This window comes from Mustela erminea, chromosome 2 (genome assembly GCF_009829155.1).
Source record: "Mustela erminea isolate mMusErm1 chromosome 2, mMusErm1.Pri, whole genome shotgun sequence".
NCBI lineage: Eukaryota > Metazoa > Chordata > Mammalia > Carnivora > Mustelidae > Mustela > Mustela erminea.
Window position 1 is genome coordinate 106,900,959 of NC_045615.1, and position 26,711 is coordinate 106,927,669.

The 26,711-nt window shown below is 40.2% G+C and overlaps 1 protein-coding gene across 4 annotated transcripts in view; it reads right to left on the minus strand.

Moving 5' to 3' along the window:
- Window positions 1–267: 267 nt before the first annotated feature.
- Window positions 268–26,711, minus strand: part of BOD1L1 (biorientation of chromosomes in cell division 1 like 1) — a 54,670-nt gene continuing 28,226 nt past the window's right edge. For 2 of the 4 annotated variants that reach the window (XM_032333860.1, XM_032333863.1), the window contains exons 11-27: window positions 25,106–25,170; window positions 24,123–24,207; window positions 19,778–19,824; window positions 18,343–18,403; window positions 16,813–16,883; window positions 16,145–16,217; window positions 14,613–14,692; window positions 12,649–12,733; window positions 12,241–12,314; window positions 10,884–10,959; window positions 10,659–10,693; window positions 9,602–9,647; window positions 7,436–7,485; window positions 7,255–7,339; window positions 6,685–6,838; window positions 4,116–4,256; window positions 268–1,563 (exon numbers count right to left, since the gene is read on the minus strand). In XM_032333860.1, the coding sequence (XP_032189751.1) occupies window positions 1,446–1,563; window positions 4,116–4,256; window positions 6,685–6,838; window positions 7,255–7,339; window positions 7,436–7,485; window positions 9,602–9,647; window positions 10,659–10,693; window positions 10,884–10,959; window positions 12,241–12,314; window positions 12,649–12,733; window positions 14,613–14,692; window positions 16,145–16,217; window positions 16,813–16,883; window positions 18,343–18,403; window positions 19,778–19,824; window positions 24,123–24,207; window positions 25,106–25,170 (1,346 nt within the window). In that variant the 3' untranslated portion in view covers window positions 268–1,445. The remainder of the gene's footprint in view (window positions 1,564–4,115; window positions 4,257–6,684; window positions 6,839–7,254; window positions 7,340–7,435; window positions 7,486–9,601; window positions 9,648–10,658; window positions 10,694–10,883; window positions 10,960–12,240; window positions 12,315–12,648; window positions 12,734–14,612; window positions 14,693–16,144; window positions 16,218–16,812; window positions 16,884–18,342; window positions 18,404–19,777; window positions 19,825–24,122; window positions 24,208–25,105; window positions 25,171–26,711) is intronic. The other 2 variants (XM_032333861.1, XM_032333862.1) reach the window with 2 other exon arrangements.

Consider the following 26,711-nt stretch of genomic DNA (forward strand, 5'->3'; position numbering starts at 1 on the left):
CAAGGTCCCTTCCAGATCCAACATTCAATTCTACCAGGAGGCCATCATGGACTCATATTTGAACGTGAAAATGGAACAATATACCTAAGACCAAGTATTTGGAGAGAAGAAATGGTTTCCACAGGGAGAAAATTTAAAATATAGAAAAAAAATTCTTACCACTCAAGTTTTGGAAACATTTTATAATTTATATATAAAATCTTGTAAGAAACCATGTAAAATGACAGAAATATCCACCTTACATTAAGAGTCAAAAAAAAATTCACACACACTGAATGTAAATTTTAATTATAAAACAATATGAACAAAACATTTTAAAATAATCTCAATTATTTGGCAACTCATCACATCATTGCTAGAGACAAATTTGATCTTAAGAAAAATTTAATTTTATGAAAAACTTAAGTTGGACAGTTTGTTCATATGGGAGTTAAAACATGTTTAAAAAAGAATCTGGCAATAAAGCCAGTTTCTATCCTGAAATAATTGCATATAAAACAACATAAAATCCTGAAGCTCGATAGACATGAGTGACCTAATCTCGATGCATTTCCCTTCACTGAAAAGGACAATATGGAAAGAGAATGGGCAGAAGCCTCAGAAAAGCACAGAGGGGAAGAATGAACAATGACAGAGGCATGTTTGCTGCAGGTGACAGGATGTAACTTTACCTGAACCAGAACCTTTCACACCAGTGGGGCTGGAAGTAAAGTCACAGATGCGAGCATAATCTAAAAACAAGTTACATTCTTAAAAACAGTCACAACTGTGAGCAGAGAAGCAATGCAGACCCTTTCTTGAGCTAAACTACTTCACTTGGATACATGCGAGAAGATTCTGTATTTCCTGCCAGATCATATTCAGAGAGTTACAAGGCAGGCAGCATCCTAATACATTTCTACTAATGACTGCATAGCATTTAAAACCCCCCCCTTTTTTTATAAAAAAAAAATAATAAAATAAAATAAACAGATATATAGTAAAGTTCACAGATAAGTTTTCTCTGTAAAATAAATAAAGTGTTCATTGATTAGCATCATACATAGAGTAAAATACAACCTATTTTTACATGTTTATATACTGTACACAGATTACCAGTAGGCAGCCTGGTGTCTGATGGGCTGGAAGGGTTTGCATTAGTGATGTGTCACATCGGGAAATCCCAATTTCAAATGTTAAAATATACAACTACTTTGTTTTGAGTTCAGATACAAAGTAAACTTATTTTCCTTTATCTGAAATAAATGTACATAATATCTTCTATGAACAATAGTTTATAAAGCTGTTTAAAACAGAACGAGAAAAAGCTTGCACCTAGGAACTTAGAGCACATGCATGTCCTTTCCCTGGTTTAAAAAAAAAAAAAAAAAAAAGCTATGGCCCCGAGGCTTGATTCTCTTCTCTTGGCTGTGTCCCCAACAAGCCAGGGGCAGTGGAGGCCAGGATTACCGCTTGGCCTTTTTCGAGGGGGCTTCTTCCACCCTCTGCTGGCCTCTGGTTCGGGCTCCGGGGGGGCTGGCTTCCCTCTTGCGCTTGCTAGAAGGGGAGAGCTGGGCCTTCGATCTGCAGTAAACAAAAATCAAGGTAGTGGTAAGAGCTGAAAGGAGCGGCTTCAATAATTTGGGAATTCTTTAAAACAGGGGAAGTTTTTGACTTGAGAGCCAGGAAGAGAAAACCCGGGTCACATTTATATAGAAGAGGAGACTCTAGAAGAACAGTGCTAACTGGTCATCTGCTGACCAGCTCACACCCAAATGGCCCGAGAGGAGCTTGGAGGCCCGTGCTCCGGTTCCAGCTTGGTCACACTCCCGGTGCCGGCCTGTGTCAAATCTACCTTCTTCTCTGGGTCCTAGTTCTTTTATCTACAAAACAATCAACAGCCAGTCAGTCCTCCACATGCTGTCCCAACTTGAGGCGACCAGCGGGAGTAGAGGACTGTGGACTATGTCTCAGTGGTGCCCGATCATGTCTCATGGGACAGTGTCATGGAGGAGAGCCGGCAATGTCAGCAAACGCATGGGAATTTCAGAGCAGCATTCTGGCCAATCTCCCTGCTACCAGCCTATCCCTGCTCTCCCATCTGCCAGAATTATCTGTCAGAAACCCCAATGAATCAAGTCACTGTCCTGTTTATCTTTTATACGTATATTCCTCTTGATTATCGGATGCCCTCTGGATCAGTCATCCTGAGAATTCACGGAGTCCTTTATAATTTGCCCTGGCTTCTGCACCACCTTCGGCTACAGGCCTGCCAAAATACGGTCATTCCAAACACAGGACATTCTTTCACATTTTCATGCTTTGGCATGTGAGTTTTTAGAGATCACCCCATACCTCCCATCTAGCAGACATCCTCATTTTTAAGTCCCAGTTCAAAAGCAAGCCCTCCAAGCCTTCCTCCCCAGAGAGTAAGATGCTCTCTGGATATCCACAGCACTTTGTGTCTTCAACAGAGTGCTTACCACTGTCAATTACCTGATGGCTTTTGCCAGCTGTAGGATATAGTCATTATTTTGAACAACGTGCAAGTTTTGTTGCAGTGATAGCGGCAGAATGTGAGCATTCTGCAAATGTACTGCAAAACAGAGTTTTAGTGTGGGTGGTGCCAAAAAAGCTTCCAAGTCATGGACAAATGTCCTCGCTAGGATCCTTTTCCAGGGCCACTGCTGGGTATTACTCCTTTTCCTCTCCCCAGTATGTTGCACAAAGGCACATATCAGCAAGCAGCCACAGTTCTATCCATGAAGGAAAAGGCCTGGAAAACCAAGATTGCAGGAGATGGACTGATGGAGCTGCACTGATAAGACAGGTCTTCTTATTGTTCTTTTGATGGCACAAGTGAGTAAACTCGAACCGAGTCGCTCGATGCTGCATAGGATACAATTTCGACATACATGTATGTACCGAGAGGGGCTGGAAGAGCAGTGGGCACGCCAGTGCTGTGCAAGATTCCATGTAGCAGGGGACAGCAGCTCGGAGTCACGGTGCGTCCTCTGGGCTGTCTGAGCTCAGGGGGTCACCCAAGCCCTTTCCTGCACCCTAAGTGTAGTCTGTGACCAGTGACACCAGCATCACCAGGGAGCTACTAGAAATGCAGACTCTCAGGCCCTACCCAGAATCTTAGCACTGAGTTTTCCTGACTGGTCTGCAATTCCATTTTGAGAAATATGGACCAGACCTTCCTGAGATTCCTTCCCTCACTTATAAAATAAGGATAAATATGACATTTCACTTAATGAGGATTAAGTGGGAGAATGCGTATGAAAGACACCTGGCACTTTACTGTGCTTCCCTTTCTAGAACATGGGGCTGATAACACATACTACATTACCCATATGCTAGGAAGACCATGACAGTTTTTGTACACTGTGAAGAGTCTTTTAGCTCTGTCGATGCTAAAATGTACAGAAAGTAAGACAAGACTCAAGGAAGAAGCTTAAAGTTCAGAGACGGCATACACCACCATCCTGTGCACAGCAGGCTGGTAGTGCTGCGGGAAGGTCAGAGAGGAACTAAAGCAGCAGGGGCCTCCTAAAGAGGGAGTGGGAAGGATGGCAGTGCCTGGCCTGCTGGCAGCCGGGGCAAGGGCACTCAAGAACCAGCACAAGCCAAGGCCACAAAGGAGGGCTGGGCGCAGCCTGTGGGAAGTGGTAGGATGAACAAGGCTATAGACGGTGGGAGCCAGCCAGGGGCTGAGCTGGAAGTGACTGTTTTACTCTGTTTACCCCACTGCTTCTCTAACATGCTGGCTAAAACAGAAACGATTCTGGGCTGTGACTCTACTGGCCACGCTGCGCCACTTTAGCCAAGTACTCGGACCTGGGACCACTTGGGAAGAAACACGCCTCACCTCTGGTCCTGGTGGACAGGAGCCCATGTGTAAGGCTCACAAAGCTCAAAGGCAAGTCTGTAGAGGAGGGCGTGAAATGAGGCCTGAGATTCCTTCTGCGGCCCCAGTGCCTTCTGGAGTGGGTTTCCATTTGGGAAACCAATGATCCCAAGATAGTTATGTGGCAAGAGAAAAATTTTAAAAGGAATTTGGGAAGGAAACATTACCGTACCAAAAAATAGTCTCTGGGGATTAAAGATGACTTCAAGTGTAAGCAGGGACTTACCTTCCTAATGGGGGAGATTTACTAACTTTTTCGCGGGTAGATAACTTCTCTTTTGCTAATATTTGGCGATTTCTAGCAGAAATGGTTTCTGGGCTGCCAAACGTGGATGCTGCACGTGCTGATGGCTTGCTATGATGCCTTCTGAAACAGATGACAGAAACACCGGGCAGCGGTATACTGAACACGCCAGGCCCAGGGCCACTTCAGAAAGGACGACGCTCCTCATGGGTGAGTCAGAGAATGGGGACAAAAAAAGCAGAAAATGGTTGGTTTTCTGGACTGTTGGTAAAAAGTAGGTCTGATGTGGTCCACAACTGCCTGCCGGCATGACGGTGTCTTTGCTTTTACTATGCAGGGTTTTTTGTCATGATTTTAGAGAAAGACGACTCTGTGATAATAAACAATACACCGGTGGACAAGATGACAATTCCTCAAGTGCTCACCAGAGTAGAATAAGGGGCCAGGATAGTAAAAATAGTATAATTCACAAGGCCAGATGGTCAGACCCTGCAACTGGTCCAGGCAGGCAACTGCACAAGGACTAGGGGATGGAAGAGCAGGCTTGCCAATGAAACTGTAAGAGAAAGGACTCGCTGAGCCAGTGTGCCGGTCCAGCGGAGGGAACAGAGACTGGGTGCATGTGGAAGCAGGTACCCCAGGATAAGGTGGGGCAACCCTCTTCGGAGTTCATCAGCCCACGCTCTGTGTAGAACCTTACAGAGGAGAGCAGATAAATTCTGGAACAAACAGGGGTGAGGAGGGGGATCGAAACAGAAGACCTGGAAGCTGCCCTCCAATGCTCAGGGAAATGCTGCAGAGAAGCCCCAAGAGCAGAACTAGAACAAGAGCAGATGCCTCGGGGAGGCCGACTTCTACTGGACACAAGGAAGAGAATGCTGAGGAGAAGGAGGCTTCCCTGTCCCCAAGGAACCTGCAAGCAGAAAGACCTTCGCAGAGGAGCTGCTGCTGCAGACAGTGAGGCAGTAACCCATGAAGACCCCAGCCAACCCTAAGAATCTGCAATGAGGAAGATGCCAGAGCCCAGGAACCGAGAGTGATGCTGACGAATCTACACAAAGAGAAAAGGATCCATTTGTAAATCAACAGTTCTCAAGGTCCGTTAAGGAGGAATATTGACAGTCTAGGTATTTACAGAATCACAGGTCAAATAAGATTTGTTTTCAAAGAACGAAGTTTAAAAGGGCAACCTCACTGCTACTTTTGGCTTACGAAACTATCTGAAGTGGGGCCTTTTGACCTACAAAACAATTTGAAGTGGGGCCCTGCTGTCCTGGGTGACCTCTGTGTGGGTGTTTAAGGAGTGGTGGTGCTGGGGTTGTGTGCTCCAGCACCCCCAGCCTCTCCCATCAGCAGGAAACTTGCTTCTGTCTCTTCCATTTATTTGAGTTGTTCCATCTAAAAACAAATTATGGGACCCCACCTTACCTTCAGCTGTGGGAGCTCTTAAAGTCTTGTGGCTCTAAAATCTGACTCTTTTGAGAAATCAAACCATGGCATGAATGGCTAATAATATGCAAGTATGAAGTGAACAGAAATAGGCTGATTTTAAGTCTTTATATAAACACAAGACATTATTACTGTTACACTTCGGTGACAGGTATAGTAAGTGATACTCTTGAAATAAATGTTCCTGAACTTTTTGATTAATGATGGCTAATGAAATGACAAAAGATGATACCAAATCAACAACTTCTGAATCACCTTGGAAATGGAAAATATTTTTGCTTTAGTAGACTGATAAATAGTAAAGGGATGTAATATGTCTCAAAATGTGCAGTGGGGAAAGGAACACTGGTATTAATAGGTTTGGGGTATAACTGGCAAATAATATTTGTTCAAAGTTTAACAGGTTTCTTTCTTTTAGGACTATGCCAGGCTCTTAATATTTTAATGTGCGCTGTGACTTAAGAAGGAAAAGGAATTCACCAGCATTCCTGAAACTCATTTGACCATGGCATTTTTTTCCAGGGGCTTCTGGCCATACTGGGGTTTGGCAGAATAAACTTTGGGAACATGAAATTAATTTATGTTAGTAAAACATGGTTGCATATGGGCAATTTCACATGTCAACCTATACCATAGCATCCATTCCATTCCTATGGAATTCCAAGCATCCTATGATGGTGATGGGTATGCCTGCCTTCTCTCTTGCACTTGACCCGGGCGTACTACACGTAGGGACTGTTCTGTATACACAAGACCTGTTTTCACCCACGGGCCCAGAATAGTATCTGAGATAGCTACTGAGGCTCAATAAATATCTGTACAGGAACTGAATGCATTTTACCGAACAGGCATTTTGAACCTGGCAAAGCCTGGTGTGATCCTCAACAATTGTTTAAGATGCAAGGCAGGTTTCTCCAAGAAGAACTGCAGTGTCCAAAGGCTAAGAGCATGTGCTCTCTGCTTAAGATAAAATGAAAGGAAATGGCTTTCCTTACACTGTGGCACGAGTGAGTCAATGAAAAGAGAATCAATGAAAGCCAAAGCTGCTGTCTGATGGAGAAGGTGGTGAAGGCCTCTGGAAGCTCTCTGTTGCCCCCGTTACCTCTGAGCCTCTGATCTGGTGGTGGACCTTGTAGTGGCTCCTGAGGGCTCATCCTCTTCTTCCTCCTCCTCTTCCTCCTCAGAATCCTGGTCTTTCTTGTCCTCAGTGGCTTCAGAAACTGATTTCTGGCGTTTTCTTTCTGGCTCTGAAGATTCTGTTCAAATAGAAGGGTAACACCTGGATTGTACAATTCCCCAAGACACTTCCAAAGGAGAGTCATGGAGTTCAGAATGTAGGATATTAGGGACTTGGAGGCAGAAGAAGTGGTTTTCCATTTCCTTTTGTTTCAGCACTTGCAATTCACAACTGTTTAACTTAATCTCAAACACATTTGGGATAGTTTACTTAGGCAGTTCACAGCCAGCATTCATGAAAAATTCACATGTACTCAGAAAAGCATCTGGGATGTACCATTTCTGACATGGGATTAGAGTCATTTCACACATATTTATGTAATATTAATACTGACTGTGCCCCACTAGATTTTTTCCTCATCCCGAGAAAAACTCTTAAAAAAGGGGATTTTGAAATGATAAGACCCTGCAATTAAGAAATGTGCCAGAAACACACCAGCATCATCTGACAGAGTGAGTGAACGCTTGGGCTTTCTTCCTCTCCGACGCACACTTGCTACTGTTTTTTCTTCACCATCGTCCTGGAAGCAATAAAATTAAAGTTGAAAGGATGGTTAATTGAACATACCTTGTTCAGTACCTAAAGGACATACCTTGATAAGAAAACTGACACTTACGTTGCTTATACCTCTTTCTTGTAGGGTAGTGGTTTCTTTATTGGACTCATCTTTAAGAAAAGGAAAATGTCTGCATTAACACTTAGTATAAAATTAACTTTTCAACAGTCTGGCTTATTGTCTCTGAATGTACCAGTGCTGATTAATGTACTGTTTAACAATTCAACATTATTTTATATCAGGCAAGCAGAGTTGGAGTCAGAATACCTAGCAGAAAGTACATTCGAATACAAGTCAGGACCTCCAGATTTGTACTTCAGATTTTTCACAAATAACCTATGCAATCTGAGAAAATTACTTAAATTCTTCAAGCCTCAGTTTTTATCCATAAGATAAAAGGGTCAGAACACCTGTATGGTCCCTTTCAGATCAAATGCTCTGCACCCAGAAAGAGAGGAGGGAAAGGGACATCTGCGGAGCCCTCAAACCACACCAGGACCCACAGGTCAGGATTACAGATCTTGCTGATAACTTATATAGCTCCTTCTCCATTATGACACCCCTTTGGTAGTTAGGAAAAATGAGACTCAAGTAACTTGATTTAAGTAATTTGTTCAGTCACAGGACTAATAAGTGTACAATAGCTAGAGTTCTCTTGATTATAAACAGTTCCATCAGAGCAATTAGAAAAGTACATATTTAAGTTATTTTAGGCTGTGTATGCCTACTCTTTATATATTTGCTTTCTGTAGAAGTTACAATTTTCTGACAATGTATCTTGGGGGAAAATGAAGTTTAGTTTAATGGACTGTTTGAAATTAGAGTTCAGGGATGCTCCCTAGACACTCGACAACCCAAAGGTACTTCTCACTGGTGGCGAGGTCCATGTATCACCCTTTTTGCAAGTTCAGTACACTGATGTAGACAGAAGAGTTATACCAAGAAGGCTTACAGCAAAGAAGCCTGTCATAACTGGTCATCATTACCCAGACTTGGAAAATTGCTGCCAAACCTCAAAACATAATCACACAGCTCAAATTACAATCCTTAAAGGGCAATCAAATTATAAAGGTTTCTTTATAATTATTTCTCGTTGTATTGATTCAAAACATTATAAAATTATGAATAAAACTGGTTAAAATCCAAACATAAGCAGAATTCCCCCTTGTAAAAAAAAATAATAAATTAACCTTAATTTTCCAAGAGACAAGAAAAACTGAAATATGATCACAAGATCACACACAGTTAACTACGTGGAAAGGTTTCTAAATTACATATTTGCTTTACCTTGGTCAGATTATGTACATACTTTCCTGATCTATTCAGCTATTTATTTTATCCAAAACAGTTGTCACATTCATCTTTTTTGCCTATGCCAACACTTTAAAACTCACCAAAAGGCCTTGTTGCCTTTTAAAAAAGAAAAAAGATTTTACGAGAGAGACTGAGAGCGTGTGTGTGCTGAGGGCAAGGGCAGAGGGAGAGGGAGAAAGAATCTCAAGCAGATTCCCTGTTGAGTGTGGAACCTGACATGGAGCTTGATCTCACAACCCTGAGATCATGCCCTAAGTCAAAATCAAGTGTCAGATGCTTAATCAAGCTAGCTACAGGTGCCCCGGTCTTGCTGTTTTCATGTAGAAAAAAATTTTAACCAAGACATTAACATATACACATTGTAAAAATTCCAGAAAATTTAGGCAATGTTAACAACATGGAATGTTCCCATTATCTAACCACCCAGAGCCAATCATTGTCAACATTTTGGAGTATTTCTCTCCTTGGAATGAGGACAAAAAATAACTGAAACAGTTTTATCTCTTGCACTCTGGCTTTAGAAACGACACAGGCTGCTTTCAAAATTCTTATTTTTCTGAGAATAATAGGCTCTTGAGTAAATTCCCGACTTCCTGGTAAGAGTCCCTAGTTCCCAGGCTGATCGATTTCTCCCTTAAACATATCCAGTAAATTATAATTTGGACACAGCAATGTCATCCCCATTTTACTTTTTGATGCCTTTATCCTCCTCTCTGGAGGCTTCCTAGAGACTTCCAAAACCAAGAAGAGCTCAGATCACAAGAAAAGCCAATAGCTGTAGTCTCCCAGGGTTAAAAGGACAACCTTCTAATCCACTTCATGTTGAAACAATGAAACTAAAACCTTCCCCAATAGCCAGCTGCCCCCACCCCTTCCTTGGATCCAATGCAGAACAATGCTCTAGGTACACACCTGTCTGTGTTAATTTTGGTTTGCCGCCAGGTGGAGACTGTTCTACCTAAATTTAAACCAACAAAAAACTGAAGTCAGCAGTTAGTCATCATCACAAAGAAAGTCATTTGTTCTGCAAGGCAGGTTTAGGACCTCTATTATGGAGGCAGAGTACTTGGAACCTATCTTTTGCAGCTAATTAAGAATACCAAGCAAAAATAGATGCCATGCTTCTGAACACATGGTCTTTCAACAAGACAATCAGGGCTCCCACGAGCCTCTTCCCTAGCCATTCCACTGCAACCCTGGGAGGGGGCACAGGAGGTGACACAGCCAGGGCACTGCTCATATTCCCCATGATGTCTTATGTGTTGACAAATGTGTTTGCCTATGGCGCTTTCGTTTTGCTGTCTTGTAATAATTCTATTGAGATGAGCACTATAGGTATTATTATGCTACTTTATGTCCAATAGGAGCTTTAAGAGGGTCACATGATCAGCTCGGCATCATAGTTCTGGGAGTAAGTGGCAAAGCTGAGGCTGAAACTTCATTTGCTTTTAGGACACTGGACATATATTTGTCCTTCTATTAATGCTGTCATGCAATAAAGTCTTGATACAATGATTTTTGCTGAATATACAGTTCAGAGTCAAAGATAAAGCTTAAAAAGATAAAGTGTCACTGAGGATTCTCCTGCATTGAAATCAGTGTACGTTTTGTTATGAGAGGAACTCTACAGAGAGTAATAAGAGGAGAGTTCCATAAAGAAGTAATTACCTAAAAACCGTATAAAACAACCATCTTCTGTATTGTAATCAAGGATGACAAGAAGCGAAGTCCCTAGATAATTTTTATATAAGCAAACTCACAAGTGAGGATGGGATCAGACTGAAGACTATTTATGTAAAACATTAGTAACTGAAATATTATTTAAATGGTTATTCAGTGTTTTATTTAAGGGATTCTTTTAATACTTTTCTAATATTTGAAAAAATAAAGTAGTGGAAAATACAAATATTGCAGTATACACTATCCAGGTCAAGAACTCCCAGAGTTCTCGTCTGTTACAATTACTTACAGTGACAATGCCAGTATCTGTTTTGCAGTCTTCTTCTAAAAAACAAAAAATAAAAATCTCATTTAGAAAATCAGTTTGAAAATGTCTTTTTTTTTTTTAAAGTTGGCCCCATGCCCAACATGGAGCTTGCACTCACGACTCTGAGATTAAGAACTGCACACTCTACCAGCCAGGCACCCCCTGAAAATGTCTTGCATATGAACTGAAAACACAACAAATACTTACTTGTTTTTAATGCTGTTTCTAAAGGGTGTTTACGAGGTCTTCCTCTTTTCCTTTTAATAATTACTGGTTGATCTTCCTAAGGGGGAAAGGGAGGGAAAAAAAGCAATAAAAATTTAGAGTTCCCTCCTCAGAGGTCTCCGATCCTGTCACTTGTATTTAAAAAAATACATGACCCCTGTGCTTCATTTCTCTCTGTGCATTCCATCACCTGACAAACACTGAGAACTGTACTGTGAATCTATGATGAGGTAATCGAAGTGAGCACTTTGTGTCCACTTTGACTTCGGCAATCGGTATGCACGCACATTTAAATTTGGATTTAGTCCTAGTCACTTGTGACCAAATGTTATCCCTTACGAAAAATAAAGGAGGCCACTGAACTTCTCATACAGAAGTGTGAGAAAACAATAGGAACTATTAAGAAGTTGTACTGGGTAGAATGTAAGAAACAAAACTAATCAACACAGGAGAAGGGAAGGAAAAATATAACAAGATAAAAACAAGAGAGGGAGGCAAACCAGAAGACATTCTTAACTCTAGGTAACAAACTGAGGGTGGTGGGAGGGGAGGTGCGTGAGGGGATGGGGTAACTGGGGGGATGGGTATTAAGGAGGGCACTTGATGGAATGAGTGCTGGTTTTGCATGCAACTGATGAATCATAATTCTACCTCTGAAACTAATAATACATGTTAACTAACTTGAATTTAAAAATAAAATTAAAAAAAGGGTGTCAGACAAACTTGGTAATGGTTATCTAGATGTGTCTGGTGTATAGGTTGTCTCCCTTGATTTAGGGCCTGTCTCAGGCCAGTGGATTCCTCCCTTCACTGGGCTCCCTGTAAATCCCTTGAGGCAGGGAGGGGCAGGGCTGGAGGTTGGCCTGCTCCTGCTGCCTTCCAGGAATCCCCCACGGGGCCTCACAAAACTGGGTTCCACTGGTCATCAGCTGCAGGCCTTCTGCACACCCTGCTGTGCTGCGCCCATTTTGTCCTGTCCACACTCCAGGGCACAGCAGCCCGATTCTCTGACCTAAACACTTGCCTGACTCGGCCATGCCCCACTGCCAGGACAGGAACGTGACTTAACAACTGAGGTACAGCTCTGGGCTTATCCTATGCAGTCTTGACAGAAATAGGTCTCAAACAAATGTACGGATGAAATGAAAATGAAGAGACCAAAATTAATCAAACTGACACTGATAAAATGCCCAGTGTGAAAGGGTGTCCCACTGCACTAAAAAAATGAACTACTTCAAAAGCACTTGACAAAAACTTTAGGTAATAGCACTTAATGCATTTTATTTGCCATTAGTACTTAAATATCTGAACAGGAAGATACAAAAAAGACATCCCCTACCTCCTGAGATTTCACGTTGTCATCGTCATTCTGCTCTGTCTTTTCGCCAGCAGCTTCGCTGCTGCTGTATTCGTCTGCAGAGACAGCAGAGCTCTGTTCAGGGCTGGGGACCACAGTCAGCCACATGGCCACCACACCTGCCCAGGTGTCCTGCACGGCCCCAGACACACATGCACATGTACGTCACCGCGGGCCTATGCCACTGAAGTTAACAAGCAGGAGTCTGGCTAACTGATAAGAAGCACACTTTGGGTTAAGACCCAAATTCAAAATGATTCCCAAGCCCTGTGAGTATAAAGTACATTCTCAAGGGAGGGCAAACAAGTTGGCGAGGTTTAGGCTACGAAGCCTGGTGAGAGGGGAGTCTTGTCTCAAAACAATTCATCCAAGTCTGCATAGTATACTCACCTTTTTCATCCATGGCCCTTGAAGCAGTGCTGTTTGTCTTAGAACTTGTTTTAGATAATCCTTCCAAATCTCCAGTGTTCTCCTCCTGTGGAGAAGTTAAACAATACAAGAAGCTTCTTAACCCTGCCTCACTGGTCCTCCCCAAGGTTTTCCTTTTTATCTCAAAAACAAATTTCTAGCTGTTTTTTAATAAGTTTGTTGCAGAATTTTAAAAAGTAACTCTTTTTTGCAGCTAGTGAGGCTATACAAAGAGATACAAATTCTGAAGGTGGAACAGAATGAGATAAAACTCAACCATAAAGCAACAAGGGCACTATCTTCCTCCCTGCAAAATAGAATCGGTCTTTTCCTCCCTCATCCTGTATTTTATCTTTCTTAGAGAAACTCCAAAGAAGGAACTGATAGGAACTTGCAACAGATTTCTTTTCTTTATTGGGTGTTGGAGGAGGGGACTAGGGGGAAGGGATAAAGAGGGAAAGCACCTATGAGAATTTCAGGGTATCAGGGTAGGCTGATTTAGAGCAACGGTCTCTCAACAGTTGAATCATTCACTCTTAGTTGCAAAACAGTTTTCAGCATGAAATACCAAAATGTTGTACTGTAATACTGATAGAGTATGTAAAAAACAAAACAAACCCCAACCCACACAAATTAAAATATAAAATTAGAATTGTCTTCTAAACATTTGTCTTATAAACACTGAAAACATTATCTAGATGTGATTTCTTAGTGAAAATGGTTGGTATATTTTAGTTAAATTCTGCATTAAAAAACTTTCATGAGGGCGCCTGGGTGGCTCAGTGGGTTAAGCCGCTGCCTTCGGCTCAGGTCATGATCTCAGGGTCCTGGGATCGAGTCCCACATCGGGCTCTCTGCTCAGCAGGGAGCCTGCTTCCTCCTCTCTCTCTCTCTGCCTGCCTCTATGCCTACTTGTGATCTCTCTCTGTCAAATAAATAAATAAAATCTTTAAAAAAAAAAAAAAAAACTTTCATGATATTGAAGGGAAAATAAAAAGATACCCCTTCAATATTCCTGCCTCTCTCCAAATTAAAGAGTACTGTCTCGGGATTCTTGTTCTAGATAGATAGGGCAGGCGGAAGGATGGGGTTAAAATCCTGTTTCTTTCCCTCACCATGACCAATTGAAATTCATGACGATACATGACTCTCTGCTTGGTTGTTAAAAATTCGTTGACTACTTTTTATTTAGTTCATCAGTCACTAGCAGAAAACAGAGACTCTGAACTGGTTTTAGTAAGCTAGAATTCAACTGCATATATTTCTATAAGCTAACTTAAACACTTCTGGAACATGGTGAAAAAAAATAAATTAGGGAAAGACAGAGAAAGGAGATGGAACTAGTTTGGAATAGACAATGAGCAGCACTGAGTCTCAGAAATGGAAGCATGCCTAAGAAGAGCTATCTAGCAGGAAATGGAGCAGGAACCTAGAGAGCAGGAACAGAAATAAAATTTGTGAGCCACTTCCCTGAGTCATCAGATGAAAATAAGACCATATGAAAAAAAGGCAATGAGTGAGGCCAATCCTTGGACAACTTATATTTTAGAGGCAGGAAGTAAAGAAGAGAGAAGGCAGGTTATTAAAACTTTAACATAATATGTATCACTGTATTTTAATGTTTTGATACAAGCACATCTGTGGTAAAGCATCTGACACTTTGGAAGGAAGCATCTAGAAGCCTGAAGTCAATGACATCATTGAACAGAAACCTAAGCAATGGTTATATACAAACTGAAATTATTACACTCTCACAGTATAAAATAATAAAGTGCAGTACTTGTTTTTTTTCCCTGCAGGATCCTAAAAAATATACATTTTATAATATAATGAATATTAGAGATACATAAAGTAAAAAGAATACTAGAATGAAAAAGAATATTAAGTGTTCACAGTGATGAAATTAGGTTACCCCAAAACTTAAAATTAATACGTGGAAAGAATACCTTTATATCTTGCGGTTCAGTTTCAGAACACTGCCTCTGTGCTGTTTCTATTTTGGAATCTAGGACATCTGGATTATCATCTGTAAATCAGTTTGGACAGAATCACAAAGGAATAAAAGCTAAATGAAAAATGAAATGCACAGTTCTATTTTAAGACAGTTTAAGACTTCTTTTTTAGTCTTGTGATACAGTGAAGAGAAAAGTTATTCTAAATGTACTTATGTGATTTAAGTACTAAACACTGACTGTGGCCCCTGCAAAACCAAGAAAGTAAAATATAAAAAATAAAATAAAAAATCCACAAATGCTTAGCTGATATCAATATGCTAGAAGACGCTATGGTAAGGGCTTAGGGCATACAAAGTTCCCAGAGATCTGTTTAACTTCCCGAATGTGTTACCATCTGGGAGGTACAGCATAGTGATTGAGACCATGGGTTTAGGAATCAGATTTACTTGGTGGGAATAAAGTCATAATCTTGCCGAATCTTAATTTCTTTATTTATAAAACAGTAATAATTCCTAACTCACACAGTTATTATGAATGTGTATAAAATAACATGAATAGTACCTAAAACATGAACTCAAGAATTAAAAAATAATTACATACTCCTAACCAAAAAGGGAAAGTATTTATCCTTTCTTTCTCACATATTACTTAATAAATATTTGTTACATTTGCACCTTACGCCAGGTATCAATGTATAAGTCTCTGTATCATCTGATATGGTAGCCATTAGCTATATGTGGCTGTTGAAATTTGAGTAATTAAAATTGAATGCAATTATAAATCCAGTGTTTCATTCACACCAACCACATTTAATTGCTCAACACTCACACGTGGCTAGTGGCTACTGTACTAGACAAAAGAACATTTCCATCACTGTGGCAAGTTCTGTGGGATAGCACTGTTACAGACTGTGGGAAAATCAACAGTATGAAGCACACAAGAGCTATTACATGAATTTTTATTAACATGCTTCACTAGCTCTGTGGGGCATCTGTTGATGATATAAAATAAGGAGTTAGATGGCATCTGGCTGGGTCCCAGGCACAGGCTACAGAGGGAGTGTGGGTCTGTTTGAGTTCCAGGGTTTGGGTCTTCTGCAGGTAAAAATGTAGTTTCTAAATCAACTTCAGAAAAAGCCCTGGAGGGGCGCCGGGGTGGCTCAGTAGGTTAAGCCTCTGCCTTCGGCTCAGGTCATGGTCTCAGGGTCCTGGGATAGAGCCCTGCATCCAGCTCTCTGCTCAGCAGGGAGTCTGCTTCCCTTCCTCCCTCTCTCTCTGTCTGCCTCTCTGCCTACTTGTGATCTCTGTCAAATAAATAAATAAAATTTAAAAAAAAAAAAAAAAAAAAAAAAAAAGCCCTGTAGATGTCAAGCCAGTCTGGATACAAACTGGATTCCAGAGCTGTACAAGTAAGCAATTATTCCTCTCAAAAATTTTTGATATTGGCCCAATATTTTGGATGTAAAAATAATATGATCTTCCAAGATGTCTGAAAAAGGAATATATATGGTCTAAATATGTTACCCAGTTCATCTTCTGAAGAGGGGTAATGCTTCTTTCTTTTTCTTTTAGGCATCTGCCTTTCTTCCTCTTCATCCTGGAATCAAGAATGACTATATATTAACGTCAACAAAATTTGGAACTAAATCTACTAAAATGACAGTACATTTATTAGCTTTAGTCTTTGAAATAAGTTTTTTAAAAATCTAGAATAACACTTTCAGCATCTAGATTTGGATGGCCCTTATTTTGTAAGGTTGAGTCTTCTTTTTTTTTTGTATTGTATTTGAATGTAAATCCATACAAAACATTAGAACCTGTTTCTGGTTAGTCACTGTATTCCAACCATTTTAAAATATGTTTTAAAAAAACAAACAAACAACATACTGCTTCTTTTCCCATCTCTGAAGTCAAGATATGTCTTACAATCAGTGGTATGTCCTAAATTAATTGGTAGTGTTCTCCTCTTTCAGTGGCCTAGCAAAGAACTGAGGAAAGACAGTGTAAGAAATAACATTTAGCATTCCTGACTACAATGTGGACAGTTACCAATAATTACCTACACGAGAGTATAAACAGATAAAAGTGATATGGAGAGCCACTTAATTTTTAATTCATACAAAGAACTAAGGCCTTTGTACAAAAGCACTATATACAAAACATGAATACTTGAGTTTCTTATGCAAACCCACCTCTTTAGGATTTGTTTCAACCCTGTGATCTCTTAAGGCTTCTGTACTGTCTTTTCTGCCGCTGGATATCTCTGATTAATAAATACAAAAAAGAGGAAAAAAAAGTTAAGTACTTATTCATTCCAATACTTATTTTAGGGTGTGCATGGCAGCTGGAAGGACACTTTATAAGTCATTTTGACGGGGTCCTCAGAGCAACCACGTAAGCTCCGTGATTCCCATTTGAAGAATGTAAATAAATGGGTTTATGGAGGGATGAGGTCACTGGACTCTGCACAGTGACTTCACAGCCAGTTTCCTCCAGCTCATGGAGCAATACAATGTGAAGATGTATCCAAGGAAAACAAGAGGTATTATTTCATAGCTGTCAGATTAGCAAACATTCACCAGTCTGGTAAAACCAAAAAAGAGAAGGTGTGGAGTTATAACTGGTACACCACCTGGGGATAATTTGGCACATCCCTGAAGAGGTGCCCACCAACTCAGCAATTCCACACTTAAGTTCCAGGTAAATGACATATGCATTGGGAGACAGGTACAAGATCATGCGCGGCAGCACTCTGCAATTGGGAAAAGTTGCAAAAGACCCAAATGTCCACCAACAAAAGCAAAAGAGAATTACAGTAGTATATTCACACAATGGAATACCAAAGAGCAACTGAAATAAAGTAATCAGAGTTATACATATCAACATGACACAATTTCAGAGCATAATGCCAAATGAAAAAACAAGGTGGAGACAGTTTCTCTAACATGATCCCCTCTTCCTAAACTATGCAACATCAGGCTACATATTTTTTATGGAAATATATATAGCAATTGCAGAACAGTGGCTCCCTTTTGAGTGAGATAAGAGAGATTGGGATCAGTGAGGCATAAGTGATTTTAATATTTTTTTAAAAAGCACCTGAAGCAAATATACTACATTTTTAAAGATATGACAAAACTAGGTGATAAGTACATGACTGTTTATAATTATTGCTGCTTTACTTTGGTTTGAAATATGGTATATTATAAAAAGACTTCTTTCCCCACTCTTGGAATAAGGTATCAACAACATTCTATGTTCTTTTTGAGAGGAGAATTATCCCTCTGGAGTAGGTAGGCTCCACAGGTTTCATGGAATGAGGCCTGACTCCCAGGAGATCGACATAAATGTGATACACTTGATCTACCAAACAGAGACTGCCTGTCAGAAGTAAACACAGAACTTCTACAGTACAAAAATCAGGCAGCTACACATTTTGTATTCACATTAAATTAAGTCCACAGTGAAGTTACTGAGAAAGTTCTAGTAGCTATTTACATCAAGGCGCCACTTAATAGCTGCAGGACCTTGAACAAGGCAGTGGACCCCTCACACCCTTGGTTCCCCAGCTACAGAAGTAATGCTATTAATACCTGCCAAATGATATGAATTAAGAGAAAATTTGTGAAGTAATTAGCACAGGGCTTGGCATATAGAAAGCATTCAACAAATGGGAACTACAATTAGAACTAATATTAATACTATAAAATTCATTAACTTACCTTCTGTGTTAGGAGATTTGCTACAAAGTTCTTCATTTGCTCTTGAGCCCATATTTTTGGCCTAAACATACCACAGAAAAGGTTATTTATGGATAATATCACCAAAGTCTTAAAGGCAGAAAAAACAAGTAAGAGAACTGACATAACCTGGTTGTTTATGGGAAATGTGGAAATGGGCTGGAATACATGCTCTTTTAAATTTCATCTACAAGAGGTAGAGCACAGAGAATCTTCCTTTTGAAGAAGTTTCGGTTTAACAAATTATCATCCTACTATGTTTTATTCTCCTTGTCTTTAAAACAGTTATAATAAAAGTGTAAGAAATTTAAAAAAATAAATAAATAAATTCTGAATTCTATGAATTTTCTTCCCATCCCATATCCTCATGACTTTTTTCTTCATTTAAAAATGCTAAAGGATCCTGTCATTTTGTCATCATCTCTCTGGCAAATCTCGTCAACTGTACTTTTATTTTTTTAACTGAGGAGAAGTCTTAGAGTTTCCTACAACATTCTAAATCCTAACTACAGAATTTCATGCGTATTTGGAAAGGCCAGTGATATTCTCAGATTAGGGAAAGGCAGCTGCCAGGGTCCTCAGGGTAATGAGGTGTGGAGGAGCACTGGCTCCACATTTGGAATCCTGTTGGAGAGTAAATCTGAACCAAACCAAGTGGGTTTTTCTCTTTCCTCTTACTCAGCTGACTGTATATGAGTTTCTAGCCATAAAGCAGGATGTTTCAAGGGGTGAAGATAGCCCTCTGATGTCTGGCAGTGCACAGAGCTCCCCGGAGTTCTCTTGGGACACTAGAAATAATGTGTCTCTTTGCAATTTGCAGGCATTTTACAGAATGTTCTCTCCTGGTATCAGGTCCCCTGTGCATTAAGAAAGACATAAAATTTCTTTCAAGCACCAAAGACATTATGACAGCCACAGCTGGGAAAGAATAAGTATATGTGGCAATTAGAGTGTAGTATCTTCATAAAGGCTTTCCAGAAACACAAAAAGAACTTTAGTTCTCAAAATAAAATGTTTTGTTTATAGCACCAGGATAATTTCAGATGTTGTGATCCAATTATCAAACTTGTTACAGTAATAAAAAATAGAAAGTTCATGGTTCTTTGAAGGATTTCATTAGTAATTCTGAGGTGAGTTTCCTAGTCTGAGGTATCTGGACCTTCTTCTGTTTCCTTAAATGTTTCACAAGTGATCTTTTTTCTTGGGGAAAACAACTAAAATTCCTAACATCAGTAAATACAATTGTACACTGGCCTGAGTATCTCAGCTGGTATTCTGCACGTGAGTGGAGAGCATACTACAAATAGCCTCCTGTCTCCTAAAGAATGCACAGACTACCTTTGCTAGATGTCCCTTTTACATTTGCTCTCAAAACACCAAGCCCCATAACAAAACTCAAACCATTATGGTGACTTACATTATTAAGTGATTCATTCACCAAGAAGGGCTCCCTCTGTAGTTCGGCTGTTCGAAAACAAAAATGATAAATAAGGAAACTGAATATTGTTTCTGAACCACAGAGAATAAACTTAGAATTTTTTAACTTAGAATTTTTTAAGGTAAAGCAGGACTATGTCGCTATTGCCTAGCTGCCTTGTGAACTATTAAATTCTTTTTTTTTTTAATTTTTTTTAAAGATTTTATTAATTTTTCAGAGACAGAGGGAGAGAGCGCGAGCAAGCACAGGCAGACAGAGAGGCAGGCAGAGGCAGAGGGAGAAGCAGGCTCCCTGCCGAGCAAGGAGCCTGATGTGGGACTCGATCCCAGGACCCTGGGATCATGACCTGAGCCGAAGGCAGCTGCTTAACCAACTGAGCCACCCAGGCGTCCCGTGAACTATTAAATTCTGACCAATTATTTTCTATAAACTGTGCCTGCCATTATTCCAGAAAAACAACCGAAATTAATGTTAACTGCATTTTTATAATAATGGCAATGGTCCATTAAATCCCTGCACCTATTTAACTATGTTGATCATCTGAAGCTTAGGAGAAAGGTAGACCTTTGCTGTAACTGTTCAGCAGCAAAGTGACACTGGTTCATTTAAAAATAATGCCATCAAGTGAAAAGTTAGATTCTATTCCTTCAAACAGCAATGGTCTATTTATATTCTCTGGAAACTTGAAGTACGAGGTCTACTGTTTCTACTCAACAATGACAGAATGCACATTTTTCTTTTAAACAACTTCCTTTTACGTAAGTAGATCCCTTATTGAATCGTACCTAAACACAGTGAAGTCATCTGGAATAAACTGTGGGAACAAAGGACTTCAGAATCCAAAAATGCTACCTTCTTGACAATTAACAAATGGGGTTATTAATTATTTGTACCTTTTAAAATAAAGATTTTATTTATTTATTTGAGAGCTTGTGGGGGGGGCGGGACAGAGGGAAAAGCAGACTCCTGCTGAGCAAGAAGCTGGATGTGGGGCTCCATCGCAGGACCCTGGGATCATGACCTGAGCCGAAGGCAGACGCTTAACTAAGCCACCTAGGTGCTCAATTATTTGTACTTTAACACATATATACAAGTTTTAACTAACATATCTAGGTTTTGAATAAATCCGTCATCATTACGGTTTTAACACATCAGCATGAATGATTTCTCAGGCCTTGGGGTGGTCTTCCAGGACTGCCTGATACTTCTGTTTATAAGGCTTTTGAGATCACATACTTTGAAGGTCATCCCTTCAGATGGTTTTGCCTTAGAAGGTCCCTGCCCTGATCACCCCAGATAGTCCTGGGTGAGGATTTATACACACTTCTCCTTACACACTGCCCTTCCCTTTGCTGTGTCCACCTAATGCAACCCTATTCATGCCTCCATATCTGGTTCCAACTTAGGGGGAGTGACGAGTGTTATGAAAATTCAAAACTTACATATTCTTTGAGCCTTCAATTCTCTTTCATGGAAATACTTAGGGAAACACGTAACTACACACATATGAAAGTTCATTGCAGCTTTATTTATAATAGTAAATACTATAAAATGAGACCACTGAAGATCTAACAAGTGGGAAAAGGCGTTACAGACTACTTTCAGCTGTTAAAACAAATGAAGTCGATCTGTATACACTAAGTAAAAAAAAAAAAAAAGGAAATTAGAAAACACTACAAATACTATGATTACATTTCTGTTTGAATATAGGGTTGTATTTAAGGAGGGTATCATGAGAAGTGGGAAAACGATTATGCGCTTCTATGTGTCTTACTTTCTATAATTAAAGGGGAGAGAGAGATTGGTTCAGTTTAAACCTTGTCCTCCCCAAAGCCCTCCCCAGCAAAGCTGACCCCACCAGACATGAAAGTATCTTTATTACAGAGAGCACCTTTCTCCCGGCATGTTATTTCTGCAAACTCCCGGAGCGCAGACAGGGACTTCATTCTCTACCTCAATTTCCCTTACCTTGCTTACCAATGTTTGTTGGGGGAATAATTTAAAGAACCAAGGTGATCACATTGTAAACATATAGTTGCTCTCCTAGCACCTTCCCCAAGAACTTGGATTGTGGTCTGGGGTACAATGTGTTTCCAGGGATACCAGCTCTACTCTCACCCCAGGAACAGAGCACTTGATTTACTTTTAATCAACCAGCAAGTACGTTCATCTGGCCAAAGTAATTAGTTTAGGATGGACAAAGGTACCTAAGCTGAATCAGAATAAGTCTTGGGATTTTGGCCAGGAATGAGAGGAAAAAGACATTTCTCTAGAGACTTGCAAATGAGAAAGCAATTACCTCAACTGGGGTCTAAGGGAAAGGGAAGAAATTGGGTCTTTGCAAGATGGGTCTTTGGAGACATCACCATGCTCTTGGATCATGCTCTGCCTGAACTTTGCAATTTTGTGAATAATGCACTGGATGTTTGAGTCCCCCCAAAATTCATATATTAAAACCCTAAGTCCCTAGTGTGATAGTATTTGGAGGTGGGGCCTTTGGGATGTTTAAGTATCATGAAACATTGTGCTGGGATTAGTGTCTTTATGGAAATAAGGAAAGGAGATCTCTTTCTCTACATGCATACATGTGAAAATATAACCAAAAAGAGCTTCCTTACCAAGAACCTGACCATGCTGGCACCCTGAACTTAGACCTCCAGGCTCCAGAACCAAGGGAAAGAAGTATTTGGTGCTTAAGCACTTAGTCTGTGGAATTCTGTTCTAAGAGCCTAAACTGCCTAAGATGGTGAGCTAATACATTTCCTGTAAACATTTGCAGGTTTTTTTGTGACTTGCAACTAAAATCACCCTGACTGCTCTACGCAGCTTGCATGGACATTTTAACATGGGTTGGGGGGAGAAAGAAATAGCATAAATTTGGTGACAGGCTCTAAAGTTGCTTTTACTTTCCCCCCCTAGTTAACATGCAGATCAGAAGAGACAATACCATAATGACTAGAATACAAACCAGAAATAATTGTCCATTGTCACAATTCTCATTTCTATTTCCCTAACCCAGTGGTTCTCAAAGTGTGGTCCAAAGACCCCTGGGGCTCCTGAAATCGTCGTTCAAGGGCTCCACGAGGTCCACACTACTGTCAAAATACTAAGATGTTATTCACCTAAATTCATGAGTACACAATGCAATATTCCAGAGGCCATGTGATGTTCCCAGAATTATCTGAAAAGGCTATTAAAATCAACCATGTTAAGTGTGATGCTGAATTTTCTTCATATACTTCAACCAAGGCAACAACAGCAACATATTGAATATAGGAACAGCACGAGTAACCAGCTGCTTTCTATTATGCTAGATTTAAAGAGATTTGCGAAAATGCAAAACCATGTCGCTTTTCTTACTGCATTTTGTCATTTGGGAAAATCTGCTACTTTTCATGAAAAACAGTGTTATTTATGTTAACCTACAGTGAGTTAATTATATTGGACGGATATGTATATTATAACCTTCTCAGTTTTAGTTTGTTATTTGGTAAATGTCAACAAGTATAATCCACATAACGAAAATTCTCTAGGATCCTCAATAATTTTTAAGAGTATAAAGTGGTCCTGAGTTTGGGAGATGCTGCCTTAAGAGACTCTCTCCTACAAAACATGAAGTAGACACTGAAGACAGCACACAGAGACTGGGAAGAGCCTGTACAAACTGGTAGCAGCGTCAGTGGTCACTGGGGCCCAGCTAGAGTCCAAAGGCCAACAGGCAGAGGTGTGAATGGGTGCATGGGCTGTAAGCTAGCTTTTGGAAAGGAGGTGTGACAGCACCTGGAAGGGCAGGAAGGTGCATGGAGACACATTTTGGGGAAAGAGCAAGAGTCTGCTTCAAAGCAACTTGCTTTCTGCTGTACTTATTTGGAAATAAGAGATTTACACATTACCTTACATAAAACTGACTGATAACTGATGAGAAAAAGTATATGCTAAAAATAAAATAGTAAAGAATCCTCTCCAGCCTATTTTAAAAAGTGAGAGGCAAATTCACATAGCCTGTCAGGTTTTTATTATGAATCAGCTATTATTTTATTTTTTTTTAAGATTCATTTATTTGAGAGAGAGCAGAGCGAGTGAGAGAGAACATGAGTGGAGAAGAGGGGCACAGGGAGAAGGAGAAACAGACTCCCCACTGAGCAGGGAGTCTGATGGAGAATTTGGTCTCAGGACCCTGAGATCATGACCTGAGCCAAAGGCAGATGCTTCACTGACTGTGCTACCCAGGCACCTCTCAGCTATTGATTTTAAGCTGTTAATGAAAGATAAAACCATAGGCCAGGAAATTAATGTGAACCACTGCGGAAAGGAGCTTACTTACCTACTCCACTTGGCTTTCTCCCACATGGACTTGCTGGTGCTGTTAGAATTTCATGGTTTTTTTCTTCCTCTGATGGTACAAATGTCTAAAAAGACCAAAGCACCATAAAAAACTAAGTTAACTGAGGTTTTTAGAACAAGAAGTCATGACTAACCTAAACTTAATTAAAACATCTAGCATATTGTAACAACATAAAAGACTACTTTCAAGTCTGTGCAAAATTGAAAATGAATACATGCCAACTTTCTAAAACAAAAACCAAATCAATCTAATCTCATATTTCATCCATCAATGGTTCTCCTGTTGCTTTAAAAGTTAAACTCCAAATCAGTAATGACACACATGATCTTCATTAATCATGTCCCTTCCCTCATCAGGTCTGCATTTGTCCACACAATGCTGTTATCGCTGCAGTGCCCATGGCTTACAACTGGCCCTCCTGCTCTGTGTCTAGAACATGCATCTTTACCTGCAAGGCTCTTTTTGTTTCTTTCTCCTCTGGTAAACTTCTACTCTACTTGTAAAACCCCACTCCAATATCTTCCTTGCAAACCCTCCTGTCTGTGTACCCATGGCTCTGGCTAGTAAGTGGAGTCTCCTCTGCATGTACATTGCTACCTTGTCTCTCATATACTCAAGAGGGTGCCATGAAGTCAGGCTGCAAAGGGGGTGTGGAGATTCAAGTTATATTTTGGAAATAGATCGGGCAAGAACTGGCAATGGATTAAATATGGGGTGACAAGAAGAGACTGAACTTGACTCCTGCTGTCTGGTTTGAGAAAATGGAAATATGATGGCACTATTTACCGAGATTGTTGAGGTTCTTAGCTTTCCTGCCTCATGATATGACAGAAACAATGTGTAAGTGTATTAAGTACACTGGCAGCAGGAGCCACATGATGCTTAAGGACACATACATCTGCGTGCAGTCAAATGGCACTCATATGACCTATAGCTCAGCATAACTGGACTATCAGCCATACCTCAGTTTTCAAGGTGCCTTTCAGTGCCCGTCCTCCCAGAACATTCGGTGGAGATTCTTCATTGCCTAATGAAATTCAGACCATTAAACCAATTAAAGAATTTGCTTACAAAATACACGCTGAATTAAAAGGTAACAGGATGCTATTATCTAGCATGCCATGACCCCTTCCTCTGCTGTTTTATTTTGCCATCAGTAGAAAACAATAAAAGGAATATGGATGAAAAATCTTGGATGAAAGGCAGGGGTCATTTACTCATTTTGGGGAGTGAAATTGTTTCTTGCTGTTAAGACGGCGGCCCAGAAAGAATAACAAAAGATTATTTCTGGAGACATCACATTTCCAAATATTTTTCTACAGTGTTCTGTATCAAGTTTGGCCCTAAAAGAAAATATTCTGGGCCACTGATATATATTCTCAACAAAGAAAATGTTTATGAACAGACACTTTGTTGCTTCACTCTGACATAGCAAAGCTGAAAATCAAATTAGGAAGCCGTGAGGCAGACAAAAGGAAAATGGCATTTTCTCTCGTGGAGACTCAATCCTATCCCTGTTGTAGTCCTTTCTTTCTCTCTCCCTTGTCCCTCTGTGACTGTGGCTTCCAGTTCTTTCACCCACCCATACAGAAGCCTCCAGGGAAAATCCTTCTTTTCTCTAAGAGGCTGCAGGCTTTTCCTTGGTAAAACCTCTTCTGTTTTTTGCTCCTTCATGGAAACAAAGGTGGGGAGGGGAAGGAGTAACAGACTGTAGCAAGGGTTAAGTCATAAAAATCTGCAAAGCATTCAATTTACCCAGGCTAAATTCAATGGAAAAATTTCAAGTTATTTCAACCCTTGGAATACTTTCTTAAGTCCCTATAATGAACAGCACTCAATCTACTGGCCTCAGCTTCCTGAGGCTGTATTTGATGACATTCAAGGTCTGTTCCAGTTTAAAAGTCCAGGACACCAAAATTTATACAGCCAGAGTAGAAAAGTCAACATCCTGACCCTTCAAGTCTAGCCCATGATGTCCCTCTGAGTTCTCAAAGATTCTAAGCACCTGCCACCAGAGTGTCACTGCCTACTTAAAATACAAGGCTGGATTCACAGCTGTTCCCCATTTTGAAGAGTTACCTTTGCATTCCCAGAGCCTAGCACAATAGTAGCTGGCACTACTGTGTGTATGGCATAGTGAATGACTGAGCCCAAAAGCTTACCCCTTTGAAAGTTATCAAGTATGTCTAGCAAGACTGACACTCTTTGAAGCCTGTCAGGAGGAAACATTTTTCTTTTCTTTCAAATTTCAAATCAGAACTCATTTTACCTGAACATAAAACTCAGTTAAAAAAAAAAAAAAAAGTGCTTCCCTGATTTTAAGTAGCCAGATGAACTAAACTGACATATACCACAAGACAATAGGACATCAGATGAAGGCTGGAATGGTGTTTGTAACTATTGTCCCCATCTTACACAACAGAAAACTGAAGTTCTGAGGTAATTTTTTTCTAACAGGCCCGAAGGACTATGCAAGTTATTTAAACAATCAGAACCCATTTCCTCATTTGTAAAATGAGGATGATAAAAAAATACTCATTTTGCAGGGCTGTTGTAAGGTAGTGTTCA